The sequence below is a fragment of the Dermacentor silvarum genome, chromosome 6 (genome assembly GCF_013339745.2).
Source record: "Dermacentor silvarum isolate Dsil-2018 chromosome 6, BIME_Dsil_1.4, whole genome shotgun sequence".
Taxonomy (NCBI): Eukaryota; Metazoa; Arthropoda; class Arachnida; order Ixodida; family Ixodidae; genus Dermacentor; species Dermacentor silvarum.
Genome location: NC_051159.1, coordinates 164,912,702 through 164,939,866, shown reverse-complemented (window position 1 = coordinate 164,939,866; position 27,165 = coordinate 164,912,702). Strand labels below are relative to the sequence as shown.

Here is a 27,165-nt window from a genome sequence, read left to right as displayed (position 1 = left end):
TTGATTATTTACACTAATTAAGTAATTCGACAGAATGCAGAAAATAATCTAAGTATCTCCAAGCGACAGCAAACAACATTACCTTGTTTCTGTCCAGCCACGTGTCATTTGCGTATTTTTAAAATTTTTTCGTGCAAGGTACGTGGCACACCCTGTATAGTGCCACGCGTTAGGACGTATAACCCCGCAAAGCACCTTCCAGCCTGGTTGTAGTAGAACAGATGGCCATATCGCTGCACACCAGTTTATTACTTTGAGGGTCGACATCAAGTTTCCCCCGAATCGACGACGAAACAGATCCAGTCCATGCCATAATGATGTCATATATGTTTCACAACTTGACTGTATCTTTGTCAGCTGCTATCTTTCTGAGCTCCCTTTTCAGAACTTTTCCCATCCCATTCCGTGGCAGGCTGTCGGTGAACACCACGCCTCCGTACAAATGCACGTGGATCGGAGTTTTTTCTGAAAACGCAAAAGAAAACCGTAACGAATAATTGTCTTTACTCTGGTAATGTTTCACTTCAGGCTGCTTCGTTATGTATTGAAGTAAAATACATAAGTGCATAACTAAGCGTGACATAATTATGAACGTGCACTAGCTAGCTAGCCCCTTTCATTTTTTTATCCAGAGTGCAGTTTGGGCGAGAATCATAAGTGGATCTGAGAGGCTCGATGAATTGCCATTCACTACCATACAAAGTAGCAGACAGCGAAGCCCGAGAAAGCATAGGAGAAGTTCATTGTTATGTTTTATTGAAATGGCTCGAATAATTAGGTAAATGAAAGCAGACGAAAAGGTAACTTGCCCCATGAGGCGACCAAGCCCACAGGTTCCGCGTCACACGTGGGTTGCTTTGGGGGCGTTAAACCCCGCTATTTAGGTTTACCTAAAGTCAACTAGCAAGATTTTCACAAACGCCCCTTCGACACGTGTCAGGCCGAAGACCCCCAGAGTTCATAGCCAACTGTTTTATCACTTTAAATAAACGAGGCTTTCCGGCGGAAAAGCCTCGTTTATTTCTGGGACATCATAAAAAGCGGTCTCGCAATTGCCATAAGCAAAAGAGAATGCACGGTGCGATTCCAGTTGTTGCGCGGTCACGAACTTTCATTTACACACGTGGAGCTCAGTGCGTGGCACAGCTCATCGGCTTGATCGTGTTCCGCACACGCATGCGAGGAACACAAACAATGTGGGTGGGTCTTGGAAGGTTTTAGAAATAGCGTACCCGAGCCGCTTAACGTAAGAGCATACGTAACGCAAAGACCGGTTATGTTCTAGTCTCCTTGCGTTAATTTGTACGCACAGCCAATAACTTCCGATAACGTTGGGTCCCCTATTTATAACTCTCCCTATTCTGTAGTTTAGAAGATAAGTTTGGGGGGTACGCTCTTTCTGAAACTCGCTGTTTGGCCCCATCTGACTCCCCACGAAGCTGTCACGGATCTATCGCTACGGCGTAATTTTTCAAAATCAAGCTTAAACCAGCAAGGACGAAGTCGCTTTGCTCAGCACAACAGCAGTATACGTTACGCGGCAATCGCACAACACAGCTAAGACTCAAACAACAATATTAAAGAAAAAGGCAGCAATGCGCTTTCTCCACAAAGTGATGCCGAATCGGTAGAACAAATTAATCTATTCTACCCCTGATCCCCACGGTGGTAGAACAAGTGGAGCACAATATTTTCGTTTGGTATTCTTAGCATGAAACTCTTTAGGCACGAGGTGCGAGGGGCACCGACGATCACTGACGCCATGGCTAAAATGTTACATAACACTGCAGCCCGCCAGGAACACTGATTCTCACCAGCCACGTGCTCTTTGATCTTCAGGGCGAGATCAACGCTGCCGGTGGCGGGCGGCTCGGGCACGACGAAAGCTGTCGTGGCCTCCTGGTACTCAACAGAGGGCACTCCCACCACAGCCACCTCGCTCACTTCGGCCATCGAGCCGATCAGATGCTCCAGCTCAACACTTGGCACATGAGAGCCGCGGAACTTGATCGTGTCCTTGAGCCGGTCGACGTAGTACATGCAGCCCTCCTCGTCGTAGTAGCCGCAGTCACCTGCGCGATTATCGACGAATTATCGCGATTATTAGATATCGTGTGTACAATGTCAGGAGCACTGACAAAAAGCCAAAGAATAAATGGCTTGACTGGGCCTGTGCTCTTTACAACAGATGCGCAAATTCGCATAAAAGAAAGCACACCTGCTACAACTTAAAACAATTTGGTAGTACTACTCAAACATGCTAAATGAAGAACTCTCGATAGGTCTACAGACAATGAATACAAAACCAAAGTTCTTGACAGCTGTGCAGCATGACAAAACAAGTACACAAAACCTGCTTCCTTGCTCGATAATGACACTGGTCACAAACATACACAAGATAAAAGCAAGTTGAGCAAAAAATCAAGGGTACATTGAATACTACCAAAAGAATTACTGGTTAAATGAGTTCAGCAATGTTGGCAGCATATAAGTTAACAGCTGGCGCCCCTAGTTAGTTCGTGTATGCGGAACATTCCGTTTTTAAGAGTGCCTTGTATCATATTTATAGTAGTTTAGTGTTAGCTTTGATAGATGCGAAAGAAACTCAGCGCAGTTCTTCATTTCCATGTTGCAAATCCTGAGTAGCGTGTCAATGTTTAGGGAATGAATTGTAAGGACACCAAAGCTATGGAAAAGAGGACAGCAGCACGAACGGCTTTCTTTTGTAGGAAATATAATTTCCTAATACTTGTTTTTGTTGTATTTCCTCAGGCTAGAAGGCAGTAGTTAAAATGCGACAGAAAAAGCGAATTGTAAATTAATCATTTTACCTTCGTCGGTAAAAAGAAACGTAGTTTATTAAGCATCGCACGCGTTAGTTTTTTTAACAACCGTATCTACATGTGTTGTCCATCTTAAGTGTTCTTCAAAAATGACGCAGAGACTTTTTACGGAGTTCACAGTGTCAATGACAGAGGCACCGATTTTAAAATCCCCTTCATTGTTTATCACCTGACTTTCCGGCTAGAAACGTACAGCCTTTGTTTTAGTGCTGTTTATTATAAGGTAATTTACGGTACTCCACTCGTTTAACTTGGGTAGAACATGGTTTGCGTTATCTATAAGTTTTTTGCTATCATGAGATGTAAACTTCAAAGTCATGTCATCTGCGTACACGATAAAGTTAGTTGATTCATCTATGGTTACAATGTAGTTGATGTAAATAATAAATAACAGAGATCCAAAGAATTATTTCTTGTGGTACGCCAAGCGTTACTGACTGGATGTCGGATGTTTCGTTATCTATGACAATTTGCTGCCATCCATATTTGAGGTACGTGTCAATTAAGTCAAGGAAAAAACCGTAGTGATCTAGCTTTTGTTTGTAATAGTGTAAGGTGGTTAATGTGACCAAACCCCTTAAAGCAGCCTACGGAGACCTCAAGAATTAATAACCTGTCTTTTGTCGTCCTGTAGAATTATTTCCTTTTGTTTTAAAAGCAGCGACTCAGTTGATAAGCCCTTCCTGAAACCAAATTGTGACTTGGTCATTATATTGCACTATTCACAAAATGATGTCATTCTCTCAGTGATTAGTTTTTCTATGCTCTTAGAAAATAAAGGTAGTATTGATATGTCCTAAAGTTTAATGTATTTTTGTCTCCGCCCTTAAATAAAACCCTAACATTTGCAAGAGCTCAATTCGCATAGGAAATATGCCTTGCGAAAGAATAATATTCTATACGTGTTCAAGGACGGGACTGATTAAATCGAGGGGTCTGTATACATTGACTCGCTACTTAAGCGATGCAACATAAAAATGCAGAACTGTACTGAGTTTCTTTCGCATCACATCTAACGCCAGCAATGCGACATAGGTTTCAGATAGAGACAACAAAGTAAATGTATTAGAGCAAAGGTGGGAAACAAACTAAAGAGGGAGAAACAGTTCAGTGTTCAGCGGAGAATATAGTCAGTGACAAAGTGGCGTATGCACAAGACGTTGGCTGTCGTCGACAGCCTGGCTTACCGGCGCAAGTGAACCGCCGTAAACCTTGTGCATACAACACATCTTCGCGAACTCCAAAAAAACATTGTATTAATAAAGCAACTTTCTTTCTTCTTTTCGTTATTGGTGTGCTGATAAACGGTTTAAGAATCGATGGCTTTTCTTGAAGTATCAGATTTTGGACATCAATGTAAAGGTCACTCACCGGTCAAAAGCCATCCTTCAGAGTCGAGGACCTGCTTTGTTGCTTCCGGTTTGTTCAAGTAGCCCATCATGACACTAGGAATCTTAACACAAATTTCACCCCATTTTCCAGCTGGGAGAGGCTCCCTCGTGTCGACATCAACAACCTGTCGGGAAAGAAAAGCGAACAGTAGAAAACATGTGCACTCAAACACAAAGCACTGGCAAGCTATTAGTCCTTCCTATGGCTACAACCGAAGTTTAAAAAAAGCTATAGCAAGAGATTTCAGCCGTATATTGCGAAAATAAAGCCAGTTATACAACGATCAAACGCTAATCAAAAACTGAAACAGCGTGTTGGCGTAAGACAATTAAGTGACGCCGCCAGCACTGAATTGCAGAAGCTGCTTCTTATTACTTCAAACTGAGAAAGAGTGCTGTCCATTAGTCAGCTGTTCATTATTTGAAAATATAACTACAGCACATTCTAAAGTCGGAATTTATTCCGACAATAGTCGTAGGCTATTACGCGCTCCTATAGCAATGAAAGTCATGAGGAGACAAGAAACTCTTTGATGACCTGCAGTGACGCCATCGCTACGGCGGCATGGGCGCGATAAAGATGAATTGAATGAAAGGACGTTTAACCTGAAGTCCGATTTTTCCCACTTAATCGATGGTGAGCACGTCAACTTCAGTACACTGTGCAATGTAGCTTGTAGGTAGGCAGTTTAGAACTACGTCTGTGAAGTGTTTTATCCTGGAACAACATTCATTATTATTCTCTGAATTTTTAAGTTCTTGTATTGCTTTTTTATAAGATCAGAAAGTTTCTGCACCATGCGACTTGTATATACATGTGATTAGTAATGTATGTCTGCGTTTTCTGTGAACTTTTCTAAGTGCGAAGCACTTTAGGGGCCCTGGCTGTCGGCGGCATCCGTCGCGTTAATCTGTCGTGATCACGCTCACAAACAAGTGCTCAAAACAGGGTCAGAACAAGTGCAGAAGTGATCAAAATCAATTCAGAATAAACTAAAATGATTCGGAATAATTAAAGATAGGAATAATGAAGCATTAAGCGAATTAATTAAGAGAACTTCGTTAAAATCGCTTCTAACTATCATCAGCAAAGGCTTTGGCTCCATATGCGTGGCGGTTTCCCACCAGTTGTGCCTTTGCGCAGGTCTCAAAACGGATGATGAATTGCTAAACACAAGATAAACACAGGCTAAAACAAGATAAACACAAGGGAAACACCGGCGAATCACTGCTTCGCACTTCCCCCAGCTTTCACGTTGAGTGGAATTCTGCATTACCGCCGAGTAGTTTACCATTGCATTAGCGCCGAGTTTTTTCACCATGTACTGCGTTACTGTACCGGTAAAAAAAAAATCCACTACAACTACGCTCTCTGCTGGGCGAAATTTTGCATGCAGGCATGCATAAACAAATACATAACGAAATAAAATCATTCATCTCCTGACCCACCATAATCACTTTCAATCTGAGTTTCAAAAATGGAAGATACTGTCCGGCAGTATAACCAGACCCTGTTTTTTCCTTGTTTTGCTTACTACATCTAGCAAGTTTCGCAAGTTCGTGCTTAGTGCATTTCAACGTGGCCGTAAATTTACGGCAATATCAACGTAGCCCGAGCCTGACTTCGTGTTTACTTCAGGATTCCCTGGGCAACGAGTAGGCCTCACCTTGATAAGCACCCCGGCTTGGGCGTAGCCGAGGAAGGACACAGTCGTGTCACGGTGGGGAGGCGATGTCACCACGCCAGCGGCCTCCGTGAGCCCGTAAGAGTGGCCAAGATTTCGCAGGTCGAACACGCGCCGCATATTCTCCACCGCTGAATTGGGCAGCGTGCCGCCGATGCTGCCGACATAATTGACGCTCTTCAGCGTCTCGCCCGCGTTCAGCGCTTCGCGCAGCAGTAGCTGTAAAGGCGTGGACGTCGCGCACAACGTCGTCACCTGCGCGAGACCGTCATGAACATCACCAGTTTGAAGGAACCCTACACAGTAATATTAAGCTAGATTTGTAAGGCTTCTAGAATACCAAGATCTCTTATCGTGAGCCGAGGCTATGAAGCCGGTAGTGAACGCAGAAGACAGAGATAGAAAATTATTTGAAAGGCAGAGATGTCGGCCTGAGCTAGAGCGCTCTAGCCTGCAACTCTGCACAGGAGAGGGGTAACTGGGAAGCAAAGATGCGATGAGGGATGATGATGACATATAAGAGGGATGTACAACGCAGTGAAGGCAAGTTCAGCATTTTGGTGATAAACATTCAGAAATGTTACCCATCAAACCACAACCGGGTTCCAGACTTTTACTGCGGTCACTAGTTCAAATAAAAAAAAAATGGGAGACGCCTAAGCTCCGCCTTTAAGAATAGAACGCGATAGCATTAAAGGGCCCTTACTGTTTCTCACGCTTCCCGGCAACTGCAGCTTATACAACCGTAATCCTTCCCAGGCAACGCTTGCGGCGAACGCTATGCCCGAATGCGAGCTTTCTGGCTGACTTTTTTTTTTTTCCTCGCAAGGTCAGCCCTCCGTTGCCGCAGATGCGGGGCTTTAGCGGATGCGCGGAGGCGAGCGTCATCTGGTGGTGCTGCAACGAACCGAGCACCGCTCTGTGATTGGTAGACACTTTTCGCTCACGGTCAACTCATGCTAAATTCCGCCGATGCCGCGCTCACTGCGCAAAGGTGCCATTAAAGCCATCGCTTTAAAAATCAAAGCCTCTTTCCTAAAGAAAGAAGGTTGAATGCGAAGCTTTCTCCCATGCAAACTGAATCAAAGTCCAAAGTCAACGACCACGCAACGAACCCAAGAAATGCTGAGCGACCCGATGCGATACATATGTGTTTTGAGTGCTTGTTTAGGATAGTATTTTTTGAACGTTCAAGTTGAATGGAGACACATTTTTTTAAGTTGCATAGCCTTTATTTTAGATGATGTAGCCGTTGATTACACGCACACACTCACACTTTCACGGACGACTATACACTTGCACATCATTGCCTTGTGATCGCTGTGGTAGACGGTGAGAGGCTCTGCCGTTGCCGATACATCGGGACTGGCCTTACGAGCACGATCGCGCTCGCGCTTACGTTCGCGTACGGCAGCCTCTTCTGCCGTGCACTGCAAACGCGGCCTACCCATGGCGACCGCCGGGAAGGCATTGCGTGATGCGCATAATGCAATGCAGGTATATACAGTTCGTCTGGGTAGCGTGGCGTTGCACTTCCCATTGTTACATCTGCGAATGTAAACTGTAGTGTTCTACGATACGTATGTCGTGCTCCGTTGTTCTAGTGTGTGCGCAGATGCGCAGATAGTTCCATTGTGGAAGTTGGCTTTCCTGCAGTACGTTTTCGGCGCTCACGGACGAATCAGTTAGACATAGAAAGCTTCGCGTTAAAAATTGGCTGCATTGTGGTCTTTTCTTACTGATTGCACATCACCGACGCCAGCATATGGCTGCTCGTTCTTACCGATGCCCCCTGGTCATACGACCGCCTCAGAATTACAACATAGGCTGCGTTCCTAGCTGTTTATTGATTGACGTTTGATACCGACCACGTTCAGTGAGCCTACATTCAAGCGCAACATACAAAGCAGCGCTTGCATGTAGGCTCCCTAACCACGCTGCCTTCGGATTTCATCACCGCCGCATGAAAACCGTTGCGGAACTGCCAGGATACACTTCACTATATGATGGCTAGCTTCACTGTAAAATTAAAAACCGCTGCGAAATCACCTTCGAATTCGGCAACACGCAGCTACTCTTGACGTCATGAATTTCGACTGCATCTGCTCGTAAATAGTTCGTTATTCATAACGAAAGAAATATTGCATTCGATTCAAAAGTAAGCAAAGGCTTAAGACACCTTTGGTATATTTTTCTAACGTAAAACAATATGCCCACAAACGAGACCTTGTGCTGTCCCGTTGGCGCAACTGCGCGAAATTTAAAAACCGGAGGTTTGACCCTTCCAAGTTCGACTCTCCGTTTTTATGATGATAATCCACGGTATCCACCTGGAAAAAAATTCCAGCAGCGTTTGGGAACAACAACGTACTAGTTTAAACTATACCTTAGAAGTTCTTCTTTATGTGCGTTTAGACTCACTGCAGATCAAGAATAAAGATTTTACGGTACTTGCTGAATAAATAATCTACCGCTGCCACAACTATTTACCGATTATGATAAACAAACGTCGCTACAGTGTCAACTTTGAATACATTACTCCTATATATGAAATCAGCGTCTTCTGGAAATAAAAAGAAGAGCTGCTTGAGGAAGTGTCTGCTCTGAACTAGTGTATAAACACCCACTGTGGAAATAAGTTCAAACATATGGCTTACCTTATGCTTCTTGATTGCCTCAATAACCTTCGCACTCCCGAGCTTTGGATTCATGATCACTGCTGTCGATCCCGCGCACAGTGCGCTCATGAAGGCACGAATTGCACATACAGAGTATAAGTTCCATAATATGAGCAGTACGCTTTTACTGCCAGAGGACTTCGTTGCCCTGAAATAATTAAGCAAAGTATGTTCACACAGGCGACCATAAAGGGAATATGGCACTTACAAAAAAAATTCATTATGCCGGACGTCAATTTGCTTATGCTTAAATTATCTTGGAATTCAGCTTGATACAAACAATACTGAACGGTGCCACAATCACCGTTTCAGAAAATTTGCTGCAGGAAAGAAACAGCCTGTCATTGTCAAACTCAGCCACTCCAAATTAAAGGAGATATCTTCGCATGCGCCCGAAAATTGAAAGAGAGTCACCACGCAATTAGGGAAAATTGAGACCCTGCAACATGCCATGCGTGCTAGAGGTTGTTACAGTTTGTCAAGCTTCAAAAATGTGCTTTAAAACTCGCACCCGATAAACTTTACGCTGGCGAGGATATTTATTCCTTGTTTTTTATTTTCATTTTTTAAGCAACCTTTGAGAGCGTGAAGAAATTTTTTCAGAACATCCGAAAACACCTATAGAAGCACTGCACTGTCTGGCCGCAAGCAGCAGTCGCAAATAACGCAGTCTAAATAACAATACTGTGACTTAAACATATAAACCGCGGTGTTTATCACTAGCCCTAAACATTGTCTTCGCTAACATCTGCAGTGTTCTGTCCAAGCTTAATCACCTGCACAGCTTTACAGCTGACAGTAACGCCGACATCCTACTCATCACAGAAACCTGGCTACCCGAAGACCCATTGAAGATTCCGAAATTTTCTTCCGAAGCCCAAGTATCGCGCTATATCATCCCGATCGCATGTAACAGAAGAGGTGGTGTCCTTGTAGCTGTTGAAAACGAGTCAGCATCGTCACTAGTCTGTCATGATAAAACCTCAGGTTATCGCGGATTTGTGTTTACAGCCACTCCGTGAAATCAGACTTCGATATTTGTTACAGGCCAGCCAATAACCAACCGGCCTATTTCGCATGCATTTTCGATGTTATAAAAAGCATCAAAGGAAAGTATCACGAGAAGCAGATATTGTTTTTCAGCGATTTTAATTTTTCCCATATTAACTGGTCCCTTTTGTCTTCCTGAGGGGAAACCAGTGATGTTTCAGTGGATACCATCAAATATTGCCATTTCAGAAAACAAGGAACCTGTTGCTATGGTGGCGTCAGCGGGAAACCTGGACTTCATTGATGATAATCTGTGCACTCGACAAGGCTACACTGTTTATACGCCGCCACCTAGAGCGTTTACACCCGGATGAACGTGACGTCCAGGGATCGTATCCTACAGCAATGTCTGGTCCTGTTTTTTTTTTTTTTTTCTCGCTGCAGTAGGCCTCTATTGATCAAGTTATACATTGGGAATGTTAATGTCGCGCATCGCCTTCCCTGACAAGGACGTGCGTCAAGCCCTTCGTACCTGGCTTGAGGACACCCCAGCGAAACGCTTGAGCACTTGCTGTTAGAATGACCAACATTCAACAGTTATCGCGCTGTGCTGCTGAACGAATTCCAACAACTTGATCTTGATCGAAGTGCGCTTAATTATATCTGTTTCCAAAAGGTCGTGCTACAACTCCGTATGAGGCTCACAAATCTGTGCTGGAATTCTTGTCAACCACGGGACGAGACTCTCGTGTGTAATGCTCGTACTCTGCATTTTGGTGTGTCTTTCTCTCCTTGTGTATTGTATATATATATTGCCTCCCTCGTGTTGGCGTCGGTGTTGGCGTACGAAAAAAACCCAAGCCGCCCGAAAATAAAATTGCTCGTCGGGCTGTGGATATAGCAAATTATGTTTACTGAATCTTTATAATCTGGAAACGTTCCTGAAAAATGGAAAAACCTAAAACTGTTCCTACATTTAAATCATGCAAGCGCGAGTTGACCACGAACTATCGACCGATATCTTTAACCAGCATTCCGTCTAAACTTCCAGAACATATTATTGCATCTAACATAATCACCCATATAGAGTCAAAAAACTTCTTTTTACCCCCTACAGCACGGTTGTAAGAAATTACTGCTTTGCGAAATCCAACTAGCTGATTTCACTCAAGACCTACTACAGTACCTGGACGATAATCTCTAGGTTGATTCCATATTTTTTAGACTTTTCCAAAGCCTTTGATCGCGTGTCCCACAACCATGTGCTCATTAAATTATCTTCCCTCGGCATTGGCACTAATTTAACTGAATAAGAGCACACCTGATACTTTCGATGGCACAGACAAAGCTGTACTGCGACAGCATCACTCCCTTGGCCTCGCCCGTGGTGCCCGAAGTGTAGGCGATAGCGCACAGTGCCTTCCTCGTGTCCTCTTCCTGGAGTTCCTCGAGCGCCATCTCGGGGAGTCCGCGGAAAGACGTCACTGACACAAAGCCCGGCGTGTCTCGCATCACGAATATCCTCTGAAAGACACCGACGACACAACTGTCACCTGAAGCGTGCGCAAAAGTAGAGTGTACTAAGTTGGTACAAACGTTGTTGGATGCTGAGTAAAACTAATATTGGTGCATTCTGCCTCGCGCTTCCGATTGAACAAATGGTAAACTTCAGGGAAGGCGGAGCATCAGATTTAACATCGGAACAAGACGGGGCAGCGAAAGGCAGGTGACGACGCCGACTTCAAGTTACCGAAGCTGTCCCCCGTGCCGTCATATGTTCCAGATGACAACTACAATTCTTATTTGTCGTAATTTACCGTTAGAACAGGTTACGTTAACGAATAATTACAAACTATGGATTCCGCTAATCATTCCACCTGCTAGCCACGCTCGGAATACAAGACAATCTTCTTAAGGCTGCACAAATAGCAACTGCGCGCAATTGACGGAGTACTCAAATAATGCACGCTCGTTATTGTCAGATTGCTCGACAAGTAACTATATATGACGCGTAAATTGCATCAGTTATTTATCAAGTGCCCGGCTAGCTTACTCCGTCCTTTCGATGTCATGATTAGACTTGAGAAGGGTAGAAGTTCGGCCTTGTTGGTATGACAAAAAAAAAGTCCCAGTGTCGCCCCAAAGGCGAAGCTTCGATTGCGATAGCAAACTAGTGGACAGCTATACGAAGTAAGGATAGTAGATTTATCGGCCGTATAAACTAGTAAACATAGGCATACTAACTAAATTAACAAGCATGGTGTCCACGCGCGCACAAGCAAACATCAACGCATCTCGCTCGATGACCGCGGGAACTTGCTGTCAAAACGCTGCAGTGAGTGAGCGCGGGAGCACCAGCGATCGAATTGACCTTCGTCCCGCCGCTCGCATCAATGCGAACTAAGCCGCGAAAACACAGCGCAGGGAGGAAGGACTCTGACCCCGTCGCAGATGGCTTTCAATATACAGCCGCCCGGGCGGAAGCGCGCGGCGTAGTACGTGGCTTCCCCACTCGCTCCCCCCCCCCCCCCCCTCACCCGAAGCCTTGATGCCCGGCGGGCGCGCACGACGCTGGAGCGGCGCGGAGTAACATCCCCCCCCCCCTTCCCTACCCTCCCTCCGAAGCGTTGCGCGCGACTGGAAGACGTCGCACTTCCTTTCCGCTTCGCTCTCTCTTCGTGCGCGAGATAGCGCCGCGATCGCCGGCTCACCCTCGCACGCTTTCACTCGCACATACAGAATACGGCGCACGGCGACGATTGTATCGCCCTTGGACTTTATACGGAACCTCACGGCGACGACGACGGCGACGACGACAGCAGAAATGCGCTTGGAGTGTCCACATATTTGCTATCGCAATAAAATAAAGACGTTATAACTAGACTGATAGCTGAATCATCAAAAAAAATTATAGTCTTGGTCCTTAGTGTTTGAACATCTCTTCCCTACCTCTGTAAAATAAAAAGAGTTATAGTTTTTAAATGTTGACTAGCCCGCGCATGGCACCTAAGCCACTTCAGTGTCATCTATTATATATGTCATCATCAAACAAGGACCCTCCCACTGTCCTTGTTTCTTGCGCTTCGCTTGCAGTATGATTGCACGTTTTCTTTATTTTCTTTTTTTACAAGCGTTATTGACCATCCAAAACGGCAAATCATAATTTAAGGAAACCAAATGTAAAAATCGTAGACAGCCAATCAATGAAAATCTTTAGCATGACGACGATTACGGCGACGGCACGACCGCTAACACGTAGCCCATTGGGAATCGAACACTGTGTGCTAACAAAATTTTCTTCCCTGGCAACGTCTACGAAAAAAATTTAATCGTAAGAAACAGAATGACGATGACGACGATGATATCTACGGAAAAATCTACGAAAGCTGTCACAGCAAATACATATGAGCGCATCAAAATTAGCCCACCACCAGTTGCACGTGTGCGACTGCAGCTTTGCCAGTGCTTTATTATCAGTGCCGGTAGACTATAATTAATCGGTATTAACCTCGTTTCTACAGTTCGAAGCTCGATCTCAGAGAGTGGGTATGTATTCGGCCAAATAATAGCTTTTATCCGCCGCTCCTCTGTACAAATGGGTACAGGTGAACATTAACTTATTTATTTATTTATTTATTAACACGAAAGTGTTTTATGCCGGGGTCCACCAAGACTTCACTGACGTATTTCCGTCACGGAAATACGTCATACGGAATGACGTTCTTACAATGTACACGAACATAATACAAAGAAAGAAACCAGAAGAAAAAGTTCCACAAACATGCAAAATTTGGAAATCGAACCCACGACCTCTCGGTCCGCGACGATAGATCGCCGAGCGTTTAACCCATTGCGCCACAAACGCATTTGCAGAGAGCTACACAGACGCGCCTTATATATCTAACACTCCTCCGTGTACCCGCGCTCTTGCTCGGGGCGGTGCCGCCGCCTACGAGCAGAAAAGAGAAGTACTGCATTATGACACTAACGCGCACCGACAGTGAACGCTTCGGTGGTCTCAGCACTACGACGCCTCGATGCCAGCATTCGAAGGGACGCTGGCATCAAGAAGCACTACCAACGCCACTTAGGTGGCGTTCACCGTACTCAGCACAGCGGAGCGTGGCCTCCGCAATTAGCTCTGAAAATGTTTCTGAAGTTGATCGCGGAGGCTGCAATTACGACGCGCTGATTTGACTCGGTGACGATTCAGTTACGTGCTTTGTCTTGCGCGTTGTATTAGTGTGTCAGTTACGTGCTTCGTCTTTCGCGTTGTGCTAGCGTATGCAGCGTAGTGCAGCTTCCATATGCACGACGGTTGCTCATGGTCATCGACGTTGGTAGTCGTGATGGAGGAGACGTGCCACCAGGCGTCAGCGTGGGTGCATCAACGCCTAAGGGCGCTTTAGCCACAAAACACCAATAGACATTATATATCAATGTGCAATAAACATTACACTACTTCTGTGAAGACACCTTTCGCTTTCGTGTTCTATACCGATTCCTATATAAGAGGGATCAACCACATTTATTTATTTATTTATTTATTTATTTATTTATTTATTTATTTATTTATTTATTTATTTATTTATTTATTTATTTATTTATTTATTTATTTATTGAAGTTGTCCGGAGCAGTGTGATTCGGAGCAGCGTGATTCAGAGTATCCTATGACATGCATTCTCCCGACAGTTGTCTTTCTCTGCTTCTTACTATTTAATCCACGTATCATGCGGAGGCACAGATGCTCAACTCGACGTCCGTCTATTTAATCTGCTCGCATTTTGTAGTTTTACGGTTGATCCAGCACAGCATCGCTGATTTTCTCTCTATAAGCATTTGTAGGAAGCTTAATGATAATTACGAAGCAGTAACAACGCACCTTGAAAAGAGAATCAGACTGTTCGCCAGTGATGAACGCCAGGTTGGCGTTATCTGTGAGGCAGAACGATGCTTCGGCGTCTTTGACATGGTAAACTAGCTCACCTGTTGAGAGGACGACAAGGGAACAAACGGCTTACTTTTCATTCCTCAGATACGACACATATCAAAGCCGACAGGAAGAATGATGAAAAATATAATATTACAAGTAGTTATGATGTTTTGCATTTCGAAGGTAGACTTTGGCTACGAGAAACACCAGTCAAGTACTCCGTATTAACAAGGAACTTTAAGAAAAATGTCACAGTTTCGCCCTAAGGGCGAAGCAATGAATGCGATAGCAACACAGCAATCTCATACGAAGTAAGGTGAGCGGCTTTGGTAGCAACAACACGCAGAACTGTTGTCGACGCCATCGGCGTTTTGCCCGCGTTAGCTCTAAATGCGTGCGGCGTTGGTGACTGTTGCTGGAGCCTCTCATATAAATAGGCACTTGGTGCCGCAGCTAAACGTCGCGTCCTTTCCTTCCCCCTCCCCCACGGCCTCTCGCGCGTCTGAAGAAGGCGCGTTTGCTCTACATATATGGTGATTGTAAAGGAGAAACGAGACGCCTAATACTGCAGCCCTTAAGCGAGCACGGCGCAGAACGCGCGTTTGTTCTCCGCCGTGCGTTCACTCCCTGTGAAAGACGCGCCCCTCGCGCCCTTTCACTCGCACATACAGCGTTCGGCGCGCGGCGACGATTTCATCTCCAAATGACGTCATACGGAACCTCACGGTGACGGCGACGGCGACGGCGACGCCGACGGCGACGGCGACGCCGACGGCAGAAATCTGCTTTTGAGTGTCCATATAATTGCTATCGCAATAATAACGGACCCCAAAAAACTGCTCTAAATACAGGGCAGTTCTCGTTCTTCGTATGCAATGTGGCACGAGCGCTTTTTCTTTCCTTTTGTTTTTTTTTTTCTTTCTTTTTTAAAGAAACTCGTGAATATGCTTATACAGGCAAGTACAGCGCATGCCTCAAGATAGACTGCTCTGCACGTGTGTTGCCTCCAAGGAACGCAAATTCTAGAGCTGGCGGCGCGATTGGTTTCACACTGTCGTATCTGTCTTCTATAGTTATATATTGTGTTCTCTCTTGGTCTCTCCGATTTGGCTGCACTTTATGCACTAGTGCAGCTCTTTCGCCCTCAATTTTACAGAGCTGAGCGCGCCGCCTGCACCGCGCTCCTCGATTTGAATTCGTGCAAGACAAATTCCGCACGAGTTCACGGTGCTCGTGCACTCGCTACCTCGGAAAAGCAGGTATCGTGCAAGCTCTCGGTAGCAGAGAACACAAGCTCAATAACGGAGCGCGAATGTAAGTATCTCCCTTTTGGTTACAACAGCTCCTATAGCTGGTATAAGAATGTGAGGTATTCGTTCGATGCCTGAACGGTTGCGAGGTCAGCTTAGTAAAGTCATCTAACGCGTTAAATTGCTTTCGATCGCATCTGTACTTCCTTTGGGAGAGAGAAAGAGAAAATGAGAGCCAGAGAGAGAGAGAGAGAGAGAAACAAGGAGATAGAGATAAATCGAGAGAAAAAGAAAGAGATAAAGAAAGAAAGAAAGAAAAAAAGAGGAGGAGAAGGAGGAGGAGGATGAACAAACTTTTATTGAAACCAGCAGTTTAGTTGGCTGGGCCTAGGCCTCCCACGTGGGGACGTCGAGGTCTTGCCTCTTCGCCGCCTCGCAGGCTTGCTGGGTAGCCCAGAGTCGGGCTACCCAGCAAAGAAAGCCAAAAAAACATAAACTTTTTGCGGAGCTCCGCCCTCGACGACCAAACCTGGGCGACCCAGCACGCCCGTGAGGCGGCGGCGAGGCAAGCCCTCGACGTCCCCTCATGGGAGGCTTAGGCCCGGCCATCTTAATGTGCTGGTTCCGAAATAAATGTTTATTCCTCCTCCTTCTTGGCGAGGTGGGATTTCAACCCGGGTACTCACGGTAGAGCACTGCACGGGCCGATTTTTTCAGCCCGGGGCCGGCCCGGGCCCGTTTTTACGTTGGGCGGCCCGCCCGAGCCCGATCAAAACTTTTATGGCGAGACCCGGGCCCGGCCCGGGCCCGGAAATAATCTACGTTGCCCGCCCGGCCCGGCCCGCCACCCCTATACCTTAGGCCCGAGCCCGGCCCGAGCCCGACTCGAAACCGGCCCGAACCCGGCCCGAGACCGAAAAATAATGTTTTTCAGACTTGAGACGCCCGAGAATAACTCACTGTACGTTACATGCACACCACCAGAAAGCCCGAGCCCGGCCCGGGCCCGCGTCAAAAAAACCGAGCCCGGCCCGGGCCCGGGTCAAAAAGCACACGGCGTGCCCGAGCCCGGCCCGAGCCCGTGAAAAAACTGTTCTACCCGGCTCGGCCCGGCCCACGGGCCGGGCCGGGCTCGGGCTTTCGGGTAAGCCCGAGCCCGTGCAGTGCTCTAACTCACGGTCCGAAGGCGAGGGTCATACCCACTACGTTATACACCCACGCATGCAGGGCTCCGCTGTTTCATCAGGTTTAACAAGCATGCAACTCGCTCAATTTTTTCTTGTAACGCGTTCCCTGACGTGAAGAACAGCGTCCACGACCACCATTCCGTTCTTACGATGTAGTACTACCACGATAGTGATTGTTGCGATAACGAAAAAGAAAAAGTTCCCTTTCGCTACATGCAAATTTGTCGAAAAGGTTCACGAGAGGCCTGCACTAAGTTGATGGGAGGTGCAGCCAGATTGCCGAAGCATGTCCGCACAGGAGCAAGACTTTGAGCACAGAATACTTCAAAGCAAAACATTTCTCGAATAATGAGGAGCAGCACCAACCCAAAAGGCGCCCGTAGAACAATGTGGCGACCACAGCAGACGCTATAGACGACACCAAGGAGGTTGAAAAAGTTTTTTTTTTTTTTCAACCTCCTTGTACGACACGCCCCACCGCATGCTGTGACGTGTCATAAGAACAGACGCTTCGACACAATGTGCCAAAAGCGGAACGCGCCAAGTAGACAACAAGGCTTGCACTTTTCTATTCATTTTCGAAATAAACGTGCAGCGTTAGTGCAGCTAGGCACTGAACTTGAACTTTCTACACGGGCACTACACTCTGCTGCACTCGCACGGCACCGCAACTGAACTAGCGCAGAAAGTGTAGCCGAATCGAAGAGACCTTCTGTTCTCCATTGGAAAGAGCTTACAATATTTCTAACTTCGGGGACAGATGCGTCAGTGTGGCCTCAATCGCGCGGACAGATAACGAATACGTGTAGTGCAGTCTATTTTGAGGGACGTGCACTGCTTGCCTTGCCCCGTGAATGTACTATTTGTTTCTTTCAGGTGCATTTCTCCGCAACGCGCCACGTAACCTGTACCGTTGGCACACCAACAGGCCCAAATGTCAACCTTACGTCAAATGCACGGCGCAATTTCGCACGATGGCGTAGTGGTACACGTACTTGCCGTCCTGGGCCCGCTGGCGAAGCAGGCCACGCATCCGGAGAACATGAGCGCCAGGATGGAGACCAGTGCATCGGTCGAGTTCTCCACGGCCACGATGAAACGGTCGCCGCGCTTCACGCCGTGCTTGTGAAAGCCCTCGGCGTATTGGCGCAGGCGCTTCAGCAGCTGCGCGTAGCTCATGGTCTCCTCCCCTTCGATCTTGAAGAGTACCGTAGAAATGAAATTAAGAAATAAGAAAAATCACACGACGGTTTGCGACTGTGTAATGCGAATATTTAAGCGTTGACTGCAGCGCTTTAAACTACATTCGAACTAAACTTGAAATTAAATTCTAGGGTATTACGTGCCAACGTGCTCTTATTGTTGTCAGTGGTTAAGTATACTTGTGACACAACTGTAACCAGGCTTTGGTTACGACGTCATCGGGCAAATACTAGAATGTACCGGTAGTCTCAAATCATGTCCTATATACTTGCCTCAATTTCTAGCTTACTAAAGTTCTATTCTCAAAAACACTGACGCCTTAGACATTTTTAACAATATTCTATCACTATAGCTTGACTATATGGTTTTAATGTCCCTTTAACGGCCCAAAGTAACACCGGAGCCAAGAGATAAGCCGTAGTGGAGGGCTCCGTATTATATTTCGACCACCCGAGGATCTGGTAAAGTGCACCTACGCCTAAGTGTACAAGCGTTTCTGCATTCCGCCCTCATCAGAATGTGGCCTCTAATTGAACCCCCGACTTCGTGCTCAGCAACATAACGTCGTGACCCCTTCGGTTACCACGGCAGGTATCCTGACCACCCGCTAGCGTCTGTAACCGAGCGAATCCTCAGAAAAGTGTAACAAACTGCAGCGTTAGATCGCCCGAAAGATTGTCGGTTATTCTGTATATTCTAGCATCTCGACCCTAAAAACACAACTCTTGCCTCACGCCGCAGGATTGTGCGCCTACGTTTGTATCACTATTTTTTTTTTTTTTCATGCCCCACCAACCGACAATAGCCCTATCCGTCCAAAGCATCGTGCTTCGACACAACCACCCGAACGCCGTTTACCCTGAACGAGTTCATACACCTCCTCAGCTGTCCTTTCTTTTGTGCAAAGCCAAACACTGGAATGATCTTACCGCCCAATTTGCAGTGGTGACCGGCCACCTTCTCCTTAGACTCCATAATTAATGATGGTACCAATTTATATATCATGTTTACTGCCATTGTAATACGAACCCCTCATGTAATTCACACGAGCCTTTGAGCTGAATAAAATAAAATTAAAAATAAACATGCACACTATATATGTCGTATAACATAAAGAAGGTTGAGCAATGCACTGATGCTAATAATTTTGTTTTTGTTTTTTTTTTTCTGACGCACATAAGTTGGCTGCATTATCGCCAAAAAAATAGTTCATGCGTAAGAAAGCCCCGTGTCCATCGCAATCCTAAGTGGCAAGCACTCTAGGCGTTATGTAAGATATTCCGCAATTGCGCGGAAAGTAATACGTTGGGCATACAAGATTCTGCGTTAATATTAGGCAGAATTCGCATGAAGACAACCTCCGAATGAAAGAGAACTCACTGTCAACAGTGGGGTTGTGTGGATTTTGCTCTCAAAGCGTTTTGCACGAGCGGCTATAACACGTCATGCGTTAGTGGGACCTCACCAGCACTTTCCAGCCAGGCGTTCATGTATGTGTATTTACAGGTGTTGCAGCGGGTTTGCCTTGCTGGCTGCTACCACTGACGAGTGAACTTTGGGCCAGAGCTCCCAAACAAAAACCAGGTTTAATTCGGCACAACCACCATCGGGCCGATCGGTCGACGCCTGCCAAAGAAATCACACCCGACACGGTGCGTAGACCACTGTTGTAGGCCTCATCGTGGTGAGATCGCGCAATGGCGCACGCAAGTGCGCCTGAAGACAGATTGCGTTGTGTCACCCGTGCGTCTATAGAAATGGCATGGCGCGGGTTCCTGTGGAGTATATGGCGGAAGGAATACGGGGCGGTTTGACCGCTCTGGTATTTGTCTTCAAATATATACAGGGTGTCCCAACTATTATGCACCAAGATATAAAAACATGCAAATACCACGTAGCTGGACAGAACGAAGGTAATGTTGTTTGCCGTCGCTTGGAGATACTACTCAGATTTTTTTGGATTCCGCCTAATTACGTAATTAGCCTTAATTAATCAACTTTTCAATTATTATAATTAGATAAAGGTGTCAATGGCAAAATTGTAGAGCAACATGAAAACCTCTCGATACAGCTTTCTGTTGCTCAATACGTGCTAAATAAAAGTGTTTTTTTTTTTTTTTTTTTTTTTTTTGCGAGCGTGAAAGAAGCCCGCGAATAGACGCGAAGTGCCTTGAGCGGCCAGTAGCGCGGCAATTTTGCCTGTACAGACTCCGGAGGCAGGCTGGCGACCCTGAATTTTTGTTACCTTGCCAGGCGATTGAACATATGCAATATGCCTATAACCTGTTCAATATGCCTATAACCTATGCTATATACGCATCAACAGCTCCGCCGAAATTTTGAATCTATTGTAAACAATGGTACTCATGCTGCACATATTGGGGTGATGTACTTATGTATTATTTGCATATGGCTTTTATTTTGTTGCTTTAATGTTCGAGTGGCCTCGCGTGATTTGTGCTATACTTTGAGCCCTTTGTACTTGTGAATTTCGTAGTGCAATGTAAGTTCATCCTGCTTCCCTTATTTTACGCGATATAATCTGGGCAAGTACAGCGCGTGGGTTTATGTATGTATTGTTGTACGTAATGTATGTATTGTTTGTTGGTGAATATTTTGCAAATTTCATATTCTTATTTTGTTAGTACATTTGTTCATTATAACTACGGCCTGGTATTTTTATTTTCATTTATAATATTATCTACTGTTTAGTTTAAGTGAAATCTGTGTGCTGTCAATATTAGGGTGTTCTAGGACCAGTCAAGCTGCCTACAGCAGCTTTTAGCACTGAGGATCATCCAGATTTTGCTGCAAAATAAAGTTTGAACTTGAACTTGCTCATTTAGAAATATAGTTGTTTGAAAGTCAGTGCAGTTCGCGTCCTCTTGTAGTCCGTGTCCTGCTTAACGCTCGATCTTGTTGGCACAGCTACCCGTGACGCCATGAATAATGAGGCTTAAGCGCGTAACTACTTAATATTATGACAATAGTAAGATAACCGGAGGACAAAGGGGAAAAACATACACAAGCACCTCAATTATTTCCTACTGGCGCCATGTTAAATTATGGTGTTTAGCGTCCCAAGGTCACAATATGATTGTAAGAGAAACCGCGTAGTGGGGGCTACGGAATTATTAACGCGATAACGTTAAAGGCCCCGCGTCGCCGGAAATCCGGCGTCGGTGTCGGTCTCGGCGTCCGCGGCCAAGAAAATCATTCCGAACCACCCCGACCACGCAGGCCCTCTGCGTGGCGCAGAGGCGCTGGTGAACTAATCCAATTTCTCAAATCAAAATGCGTCAGAAAAATCGTAAAGTACGACGTAACCACAACCTACAGACGTGATAGCGTCGGATTGTTATATTAATATACGAGAAAACATACTTCTCTTAAGCGGAAACTCTAACACAAGCTTCTTTTCCAGCATTTCTACCACTCACACAGCGGCGCACCGCGGTTTGCTCCTTGCAAAAATACCATCCAGATGGCGCTCGCCTCCTCGGCTGCGGCAGCCGCATGCGGAGGCGAAGTTGGAGAAAAAGAAAGCTGCAGTTGCCGAGAAGCCTGATAACCAGCCAGGGATCTTTGAATGCTATCGCGTTCCAATGTTAAAGGCGAAGCTTAAGCGTCTTCCAAATTTTTTGAATACCTACAGGAATACCTTAACATTCACCCAAAGCTCGCTGCACAAGCGTTTTGATTTCCGTCCACATCAAAATGTGGCTGCAAGGAATCGAACCGGCTACTTTGTGCTCAACAGCAGCACACCGTAGTCGCTGAGCCACCGATGCACTATAGTCTACCCCCTTACAGCAGTGCTAAACACTGTTGTAAGGGCCGGGAATGTGCAAGAACTATTAGCATAAACAAGTCATTACCTAAGGTTCTAGTAATCTCCGATGTTGCCCCATCAGAAGGCACATAATACACAGTTTTATGCATAAATATAGCATGCATGCATGCACGAAAATTATTCGAGAAAGGCACTTACAAAAGCCGTGCTGTCCGCATACCGCCTCAGGAATCCTGCGACGAAGTTGTACAACGTGCATTCCGGTATTTGGACATTCGGGTATGGGGAGTGCACGATGCGGTCCTTCACGAGAGACATATGTGTTCAAATAAAGTGCAAGCTTATCACTGTTCCTGTCAGGGCACGAAAGCCGGTGCTTTCTTACAGATATACAAGCGAGAAAGTTTAGCCCTCGAGGTTGCAGCAAAGCAAGCAGAAAAACAGAGAAATGCAGGGAGCAAGCAAACGACGCAAAGCTTGACTTTAGCCTAAGCCGTAAAGAGGCTGCTGTTTTTCAGGCTGCTGTAATGTAGCACAGTGCTCCCTCTTCGCTCACAGCGCGCTCGGTGCAAACAGAAAATTAATATCGCGAGAGAATTTTATTGGAGCTCGAAGGCGAACCACCTGTGGCTTTTTCGAGCCGGTCTACAGGCAGGAAGCAACATATTTTTGTTTATACCACTGCATTATTCAGTGACGGCTTCATATGTTTGATGGTATCGGCTATAAATCTACTCTGCTTTACCTCTACCTTCCTGTGCATGCGGCAAATGCAACAAAGTTTGTCACACAAACCTCCTGAACAAGCTTTCGCTCCTCAACTTACACCCGACTCTGAGGTTGTCTGACCGAACAACAATTTGTTTTCGTTAATTCACGCTCATCTCTATCCCCAGTAATTTCTGGCGCACGTCAAGGATCCGTCCTTGGACCTCTACTTTTTCTTGTTTACATAACTGACCTTCCCTCTAGTGTCTAATTTAACATCCGCCTTGTTATAGATGATTGTGTTGTACATAGAGCCATAAGAAAGTATTCCGATGTGCACGCTCTCTTAGGATGCCCTTTTTGGCATACAAAAATGGTGCAACAACTGGTTAATGTCCTTACACATTAGTATGACCTCGTTAACTTCCTCTCATCGTCGCAGAAATTACGTTGTCCCTTCATACTTCTTAAATAACTGCCCCATAACACAGGCCGACTGTGTTAAATAGCTAGGTGTCTTCATTTTTCGCGACCCAACCTGGACTCCAACATGTGATTCGCATAGCAAATTCAGCTAACCGTTCGCTTGGCTACTTGCGCGGTTTATTATTCCTAGCACCTTCTTCTGTAAAATTATAACATATACAACTCTCATGCAACCAAAATTCGAATACGCTTGTGCGATCTTTGATACCCATCAAGCAAACTTAAACAGCTTACTTGAGGTCGTCCGGAACCACGCGACCCAATTTATGCTCAACGAATACAGTTTCCATTCTAGTATCTCAGGCCAGAAAGCTCAGCTTCATCTACATTCCCTTGTATCGAATAACTCGTCTTTGCTTACATTATCATAGACTTTCTTTATTCACTATCAGGTAGCCAACTCATAATTCATTATTTCATCTCTTGTCTTAGCCATGTCAATGTAGCTTCTCCTGGAAGTGCACATTTCAGCGCTCTTTTTTTCTGCAGACATCTATAGATTGGAAGGCACTTCCTCCTGAAATCGCCATAATCACTGACATGTCACGATTCAAGACTGTCATTTATTGCCGTCCATCAAGTCACGCCAGCTAAACTGACAGCCGATCATTTGTGCACCCCTCATGTAATATCCCCGGTTGGGTCATTTGAGGTATTATAATTAAATGAATATATATATAGGGCAAGAGTTGTCTGATCCGGCACACGTGCAAGCGTCTTCATCGTCGTCTTCGTCGCTCTGCCAAGCATCGCGTTCATCCAAGCGTCTTCATCGTCGTCTTCGTCGCTCTGCCAAGCATCGCGTTCATCCATGTATGGATGAACGCGATGCTTGGCAGAGCGACGAAGACGACGATGAAGACGCTTGCACGTGTGCCGGATCAGACAACTCTTGCCCTAGCCTTATTTGTATATATTCTGTAAATATATTCTTCGCCTCCATCTCGCTTCCGTCACACTTTGGTGCAGGTGCTGGGTGCGTCTCGCCTCGCAACGGAACTTCACAGCGGCCGTCGTTTCGGACATCTGTCTGCAATGGCGGAGGACACAGCGTTTACATCAGTGCCCGCCTCTTCAACAGTCGTGCTTGTGCAACTCCGACATCCTGTCACGTTCTCCGGTTCCGGTGACGCGGACGTTGAAGACTGGCTGGCGGAGTACGAACGCGTGAGTACGAACAACCGATGGGACCCTACCCTGATGTTAGCAAATATTATCTTCTACCTGAAAGGCACTGCGAAGGTACGGTTCGTTATCCACGAAGCCGAGATTGGTAGCTGGGACACCTGCAAAGAAAAACTCCGAGACTTGTTTGGGAAGCCCGTTGGCCAGAAGATCGCCGCGACAAAGATTCTCGCGTCGCGTGTGCAGACGGCTACTGAATCTTACGTCGCGTACATAGAAGACGTGTTAGCGCAATGCCGAAAGGCTGACGCCGAGATACCGGATGACGACAAGGTTGGGCATATCTTGAAAGGGATCGCCGATGACGCCTTCAAACGTTTAATCTCCAGAAATTGTTCTACAGCCGACGCTATTATAAAGGAATGCCGGCGCTTTGAGCAGGCTAAAAGCCGGCGCTAAAAGCCGGCGCACTCGTTTGCTCGTTCGCAGGAGGACGTCACACGGCGCAACGTCCTCCTGCGAAGACCGCACGGCTGCAGAGCCGTCAGTCCCACCAGATCAGCTGACACGGATTGTACGCCGCGAACTAGAGGCCATGACCCCTGCTCCAGTTCACGCCGGTGACTCGAGCTCGATTACGGCTCCATTCGTTCAAGCCATTGTCCGGCAATAGCTCGCCAACATGGGCATTCACTCTGTATGCATCGCGGCCAGCCCAACACATGCATCGTGGCGTCCGCCCTATTACTATCAAGAGCAGCGATTCGCTACATGATATCGCAACCCTGCTGCGTGGCGAACCCCTGACGATCGACCGATATGCTTTACTTGTCCCCGTATCGGCCATGCCACCCGTTCCTGCGCCACCCGCTGGTCCTCCGCGCCTCGAACGCCGTCTACCCGTTACCACCATCCGGAGAACACCTGCTTCCCACCTTCAACCCAGTCCTATTTCCCCAGCGCCGATGTTTCCTCCAGGATAAATAGCCGCTCCCCGTCGCCGCGTGGTCACCAGTCACGCTCGCCTCCAGGACGTCGCCCGTCGTCCCCCCTTATACTCGTGTCTATCAGGAAAACTAAACAATGCAGCGCCCGGAGGTGACGCTGCATTGACGACTGCCACCACAAATCCTCTTCTGACGCTGCCGCCGAGACGAAGCTTGTTAGACGTTGATTGATGGCGTAACTATTGCTGCACTCATCTACACTGGAGCGCACATCTCTGTAATGAGCGCAGATTTTCGTCGACGCCTTCATAAAGTGCTCACGCCTGCCACCTCCCGCATCCTCCGCGTCGCTGATGGAGGGACTCCTGTCGTTCTTGGGATGTGCACCGCCCGCGTCTGCATTGCTGGTCGTCCCACTTCCATCGAATTTGTCGTCATTGAGCAGTGCCCCCATGACCTCGGCTTAGATTTTTTGTCCACTCATTCTGCCCTCATTGATTGTGCGACCGGTGCTATTCAGCTTGAGCTATCCCATCCCCCCGCCAGTACAGTCGACATAACGCCACGCTTATGCTCTCGCCATCAGGTTTGTTTGCCGCCTCAAGCTGCTGCATACGTTACTTTGACGTCTTCACGCGACATTCCCGATGGCGACTACGTCTTGTCTCCGATTATCGACGTCCTGTTAGCCCGCGATGTCGCCCTGGCTCACACTATTGTTTCCGTTGCTGACAATACAATGGTCGTTCCCCTTCTCAACGCCAGCCTGTTGACTAAGGTTATCCCGCAAGGCATGTCGCTGGCCACCATTTCCGCGCTGCAAAATAGCCGCTTTGGATGCAGATGTTTCGCCGCCTTCTTGCTCCGCCAACTTCGCGCGTTCGTCTCTCGACGACATTAACAAGATGATTGCTCCCGATCTATCCCAGGCGCAAGCTCAAAATCTCTACCGGGTCCTGGCGTCCTATCGTGACATCTTTAATTTTGACGGCCACCCTCTAGGCCAAACATCTGTTGTGGCTCATCGAATCAACACTGGTGACGCCGCTCCTATGCACCGACATCCATATGACGTATCCCATGACGAACGTCAAGTCATCCAGAACTAGGTAGACAAAATTATTACAAAAGACGTCATAGAACCTTCGTCTAGTCCGTGGGCCTCCCCTGTCACTCTCGTGAAAAATAAGGAGGGCAGCTGGCGTTTCTGCGCTGATTATCGGAATTTGAACAGTCACTCATAAAGACATCTACCCTTTGCATCGTATCGATGACGCCCTCGACTGTCTTCATGGAGCCCAATATTTTTCTTCCATCGACCTTCGGTCCGGCTTTTGGCAGATTTCAGTCGACCCTATGGACCGCGAAAAAACTGCCTTTATTACGCCCGATGGCCTATACCAATTTAAGGTCATGCCGTTTGGACTGTGTAATGCCCCAGCAACTTTCGAACGTATGATGGACTTTCTGCTGCGGGGATATAAGTGGTCTATTTGTCTATTCTATTTAGACGATGTGATTGTCTACTCGCCTACGTTTGAGAGCCACCTCACCCATTTATCGGCCGTTCGTGCCGTCTTCTGCAGAACCACCCTTCAGCTGAACTCCGCCAAGTGCCGTTTCGGGCGGCGCCAGATAACTATGCTCGGTCACCTTGCCAGTGCTGCCGGTGTTCAACCAGACACCGAAAAGGTGCGAGCAGTGCAACAAGTTCCCGTGCCGCGCTCAGCCAAAGACGTCCGCAGTTTCGTAGGATTATTTTCCTAGTTTCGTCGCTTTTTCCGGAACTTCGCGGACATCGCCCGCGCTCTTAGTGAACTCTTGAAGAAGGACGTTCCTTGCGTGTGGGGACCCGAACTTTCTGCCCTCGTCCGCCTACTCACTACACCACCAATACTGGCCCATTTCGACCCCTCATTGCCTACAGAACTTCGCACTGATGCCA

General features: G+C 46.7%; 1 protein-coding gene across 1 annotated transcript; it reads right to left on the bottom strand.

Annotated features, from left to right (window-relative positions):
- Window positions 1-230: 230 nt before the first annotated feature.
- On the bottom strand, window positions 231-22,495 carry LOC119456337 (uncharacterized). Its single transcript, XM_037718052.2, has 9 exons — window positions 22,153-22,495; window positions 17,954-18,155; window positions 14,471-14,574; window positions 10,909-11,111; window positions 8,577-8,745; window positions 5,902-6,174; window positions 4,215-4,359; window positions 1,815-2,072; window positions 231-465 (listed from the first exon to the last, which is right to left on the bottom strand). Exons 1-9 carry the CDS (start codon window positions 22,270-22,272, stop codon window positions 332-334), a joined length of 1,608 nt encoding a protein of 535 aa, XP_037573980.1. The 5' UTR covers window positions 22,273-22,495; the 3' UTR covers window positions 231-331.
- Window positions 22,496-27,165: the final 4,670 nt, after the last annotated feature.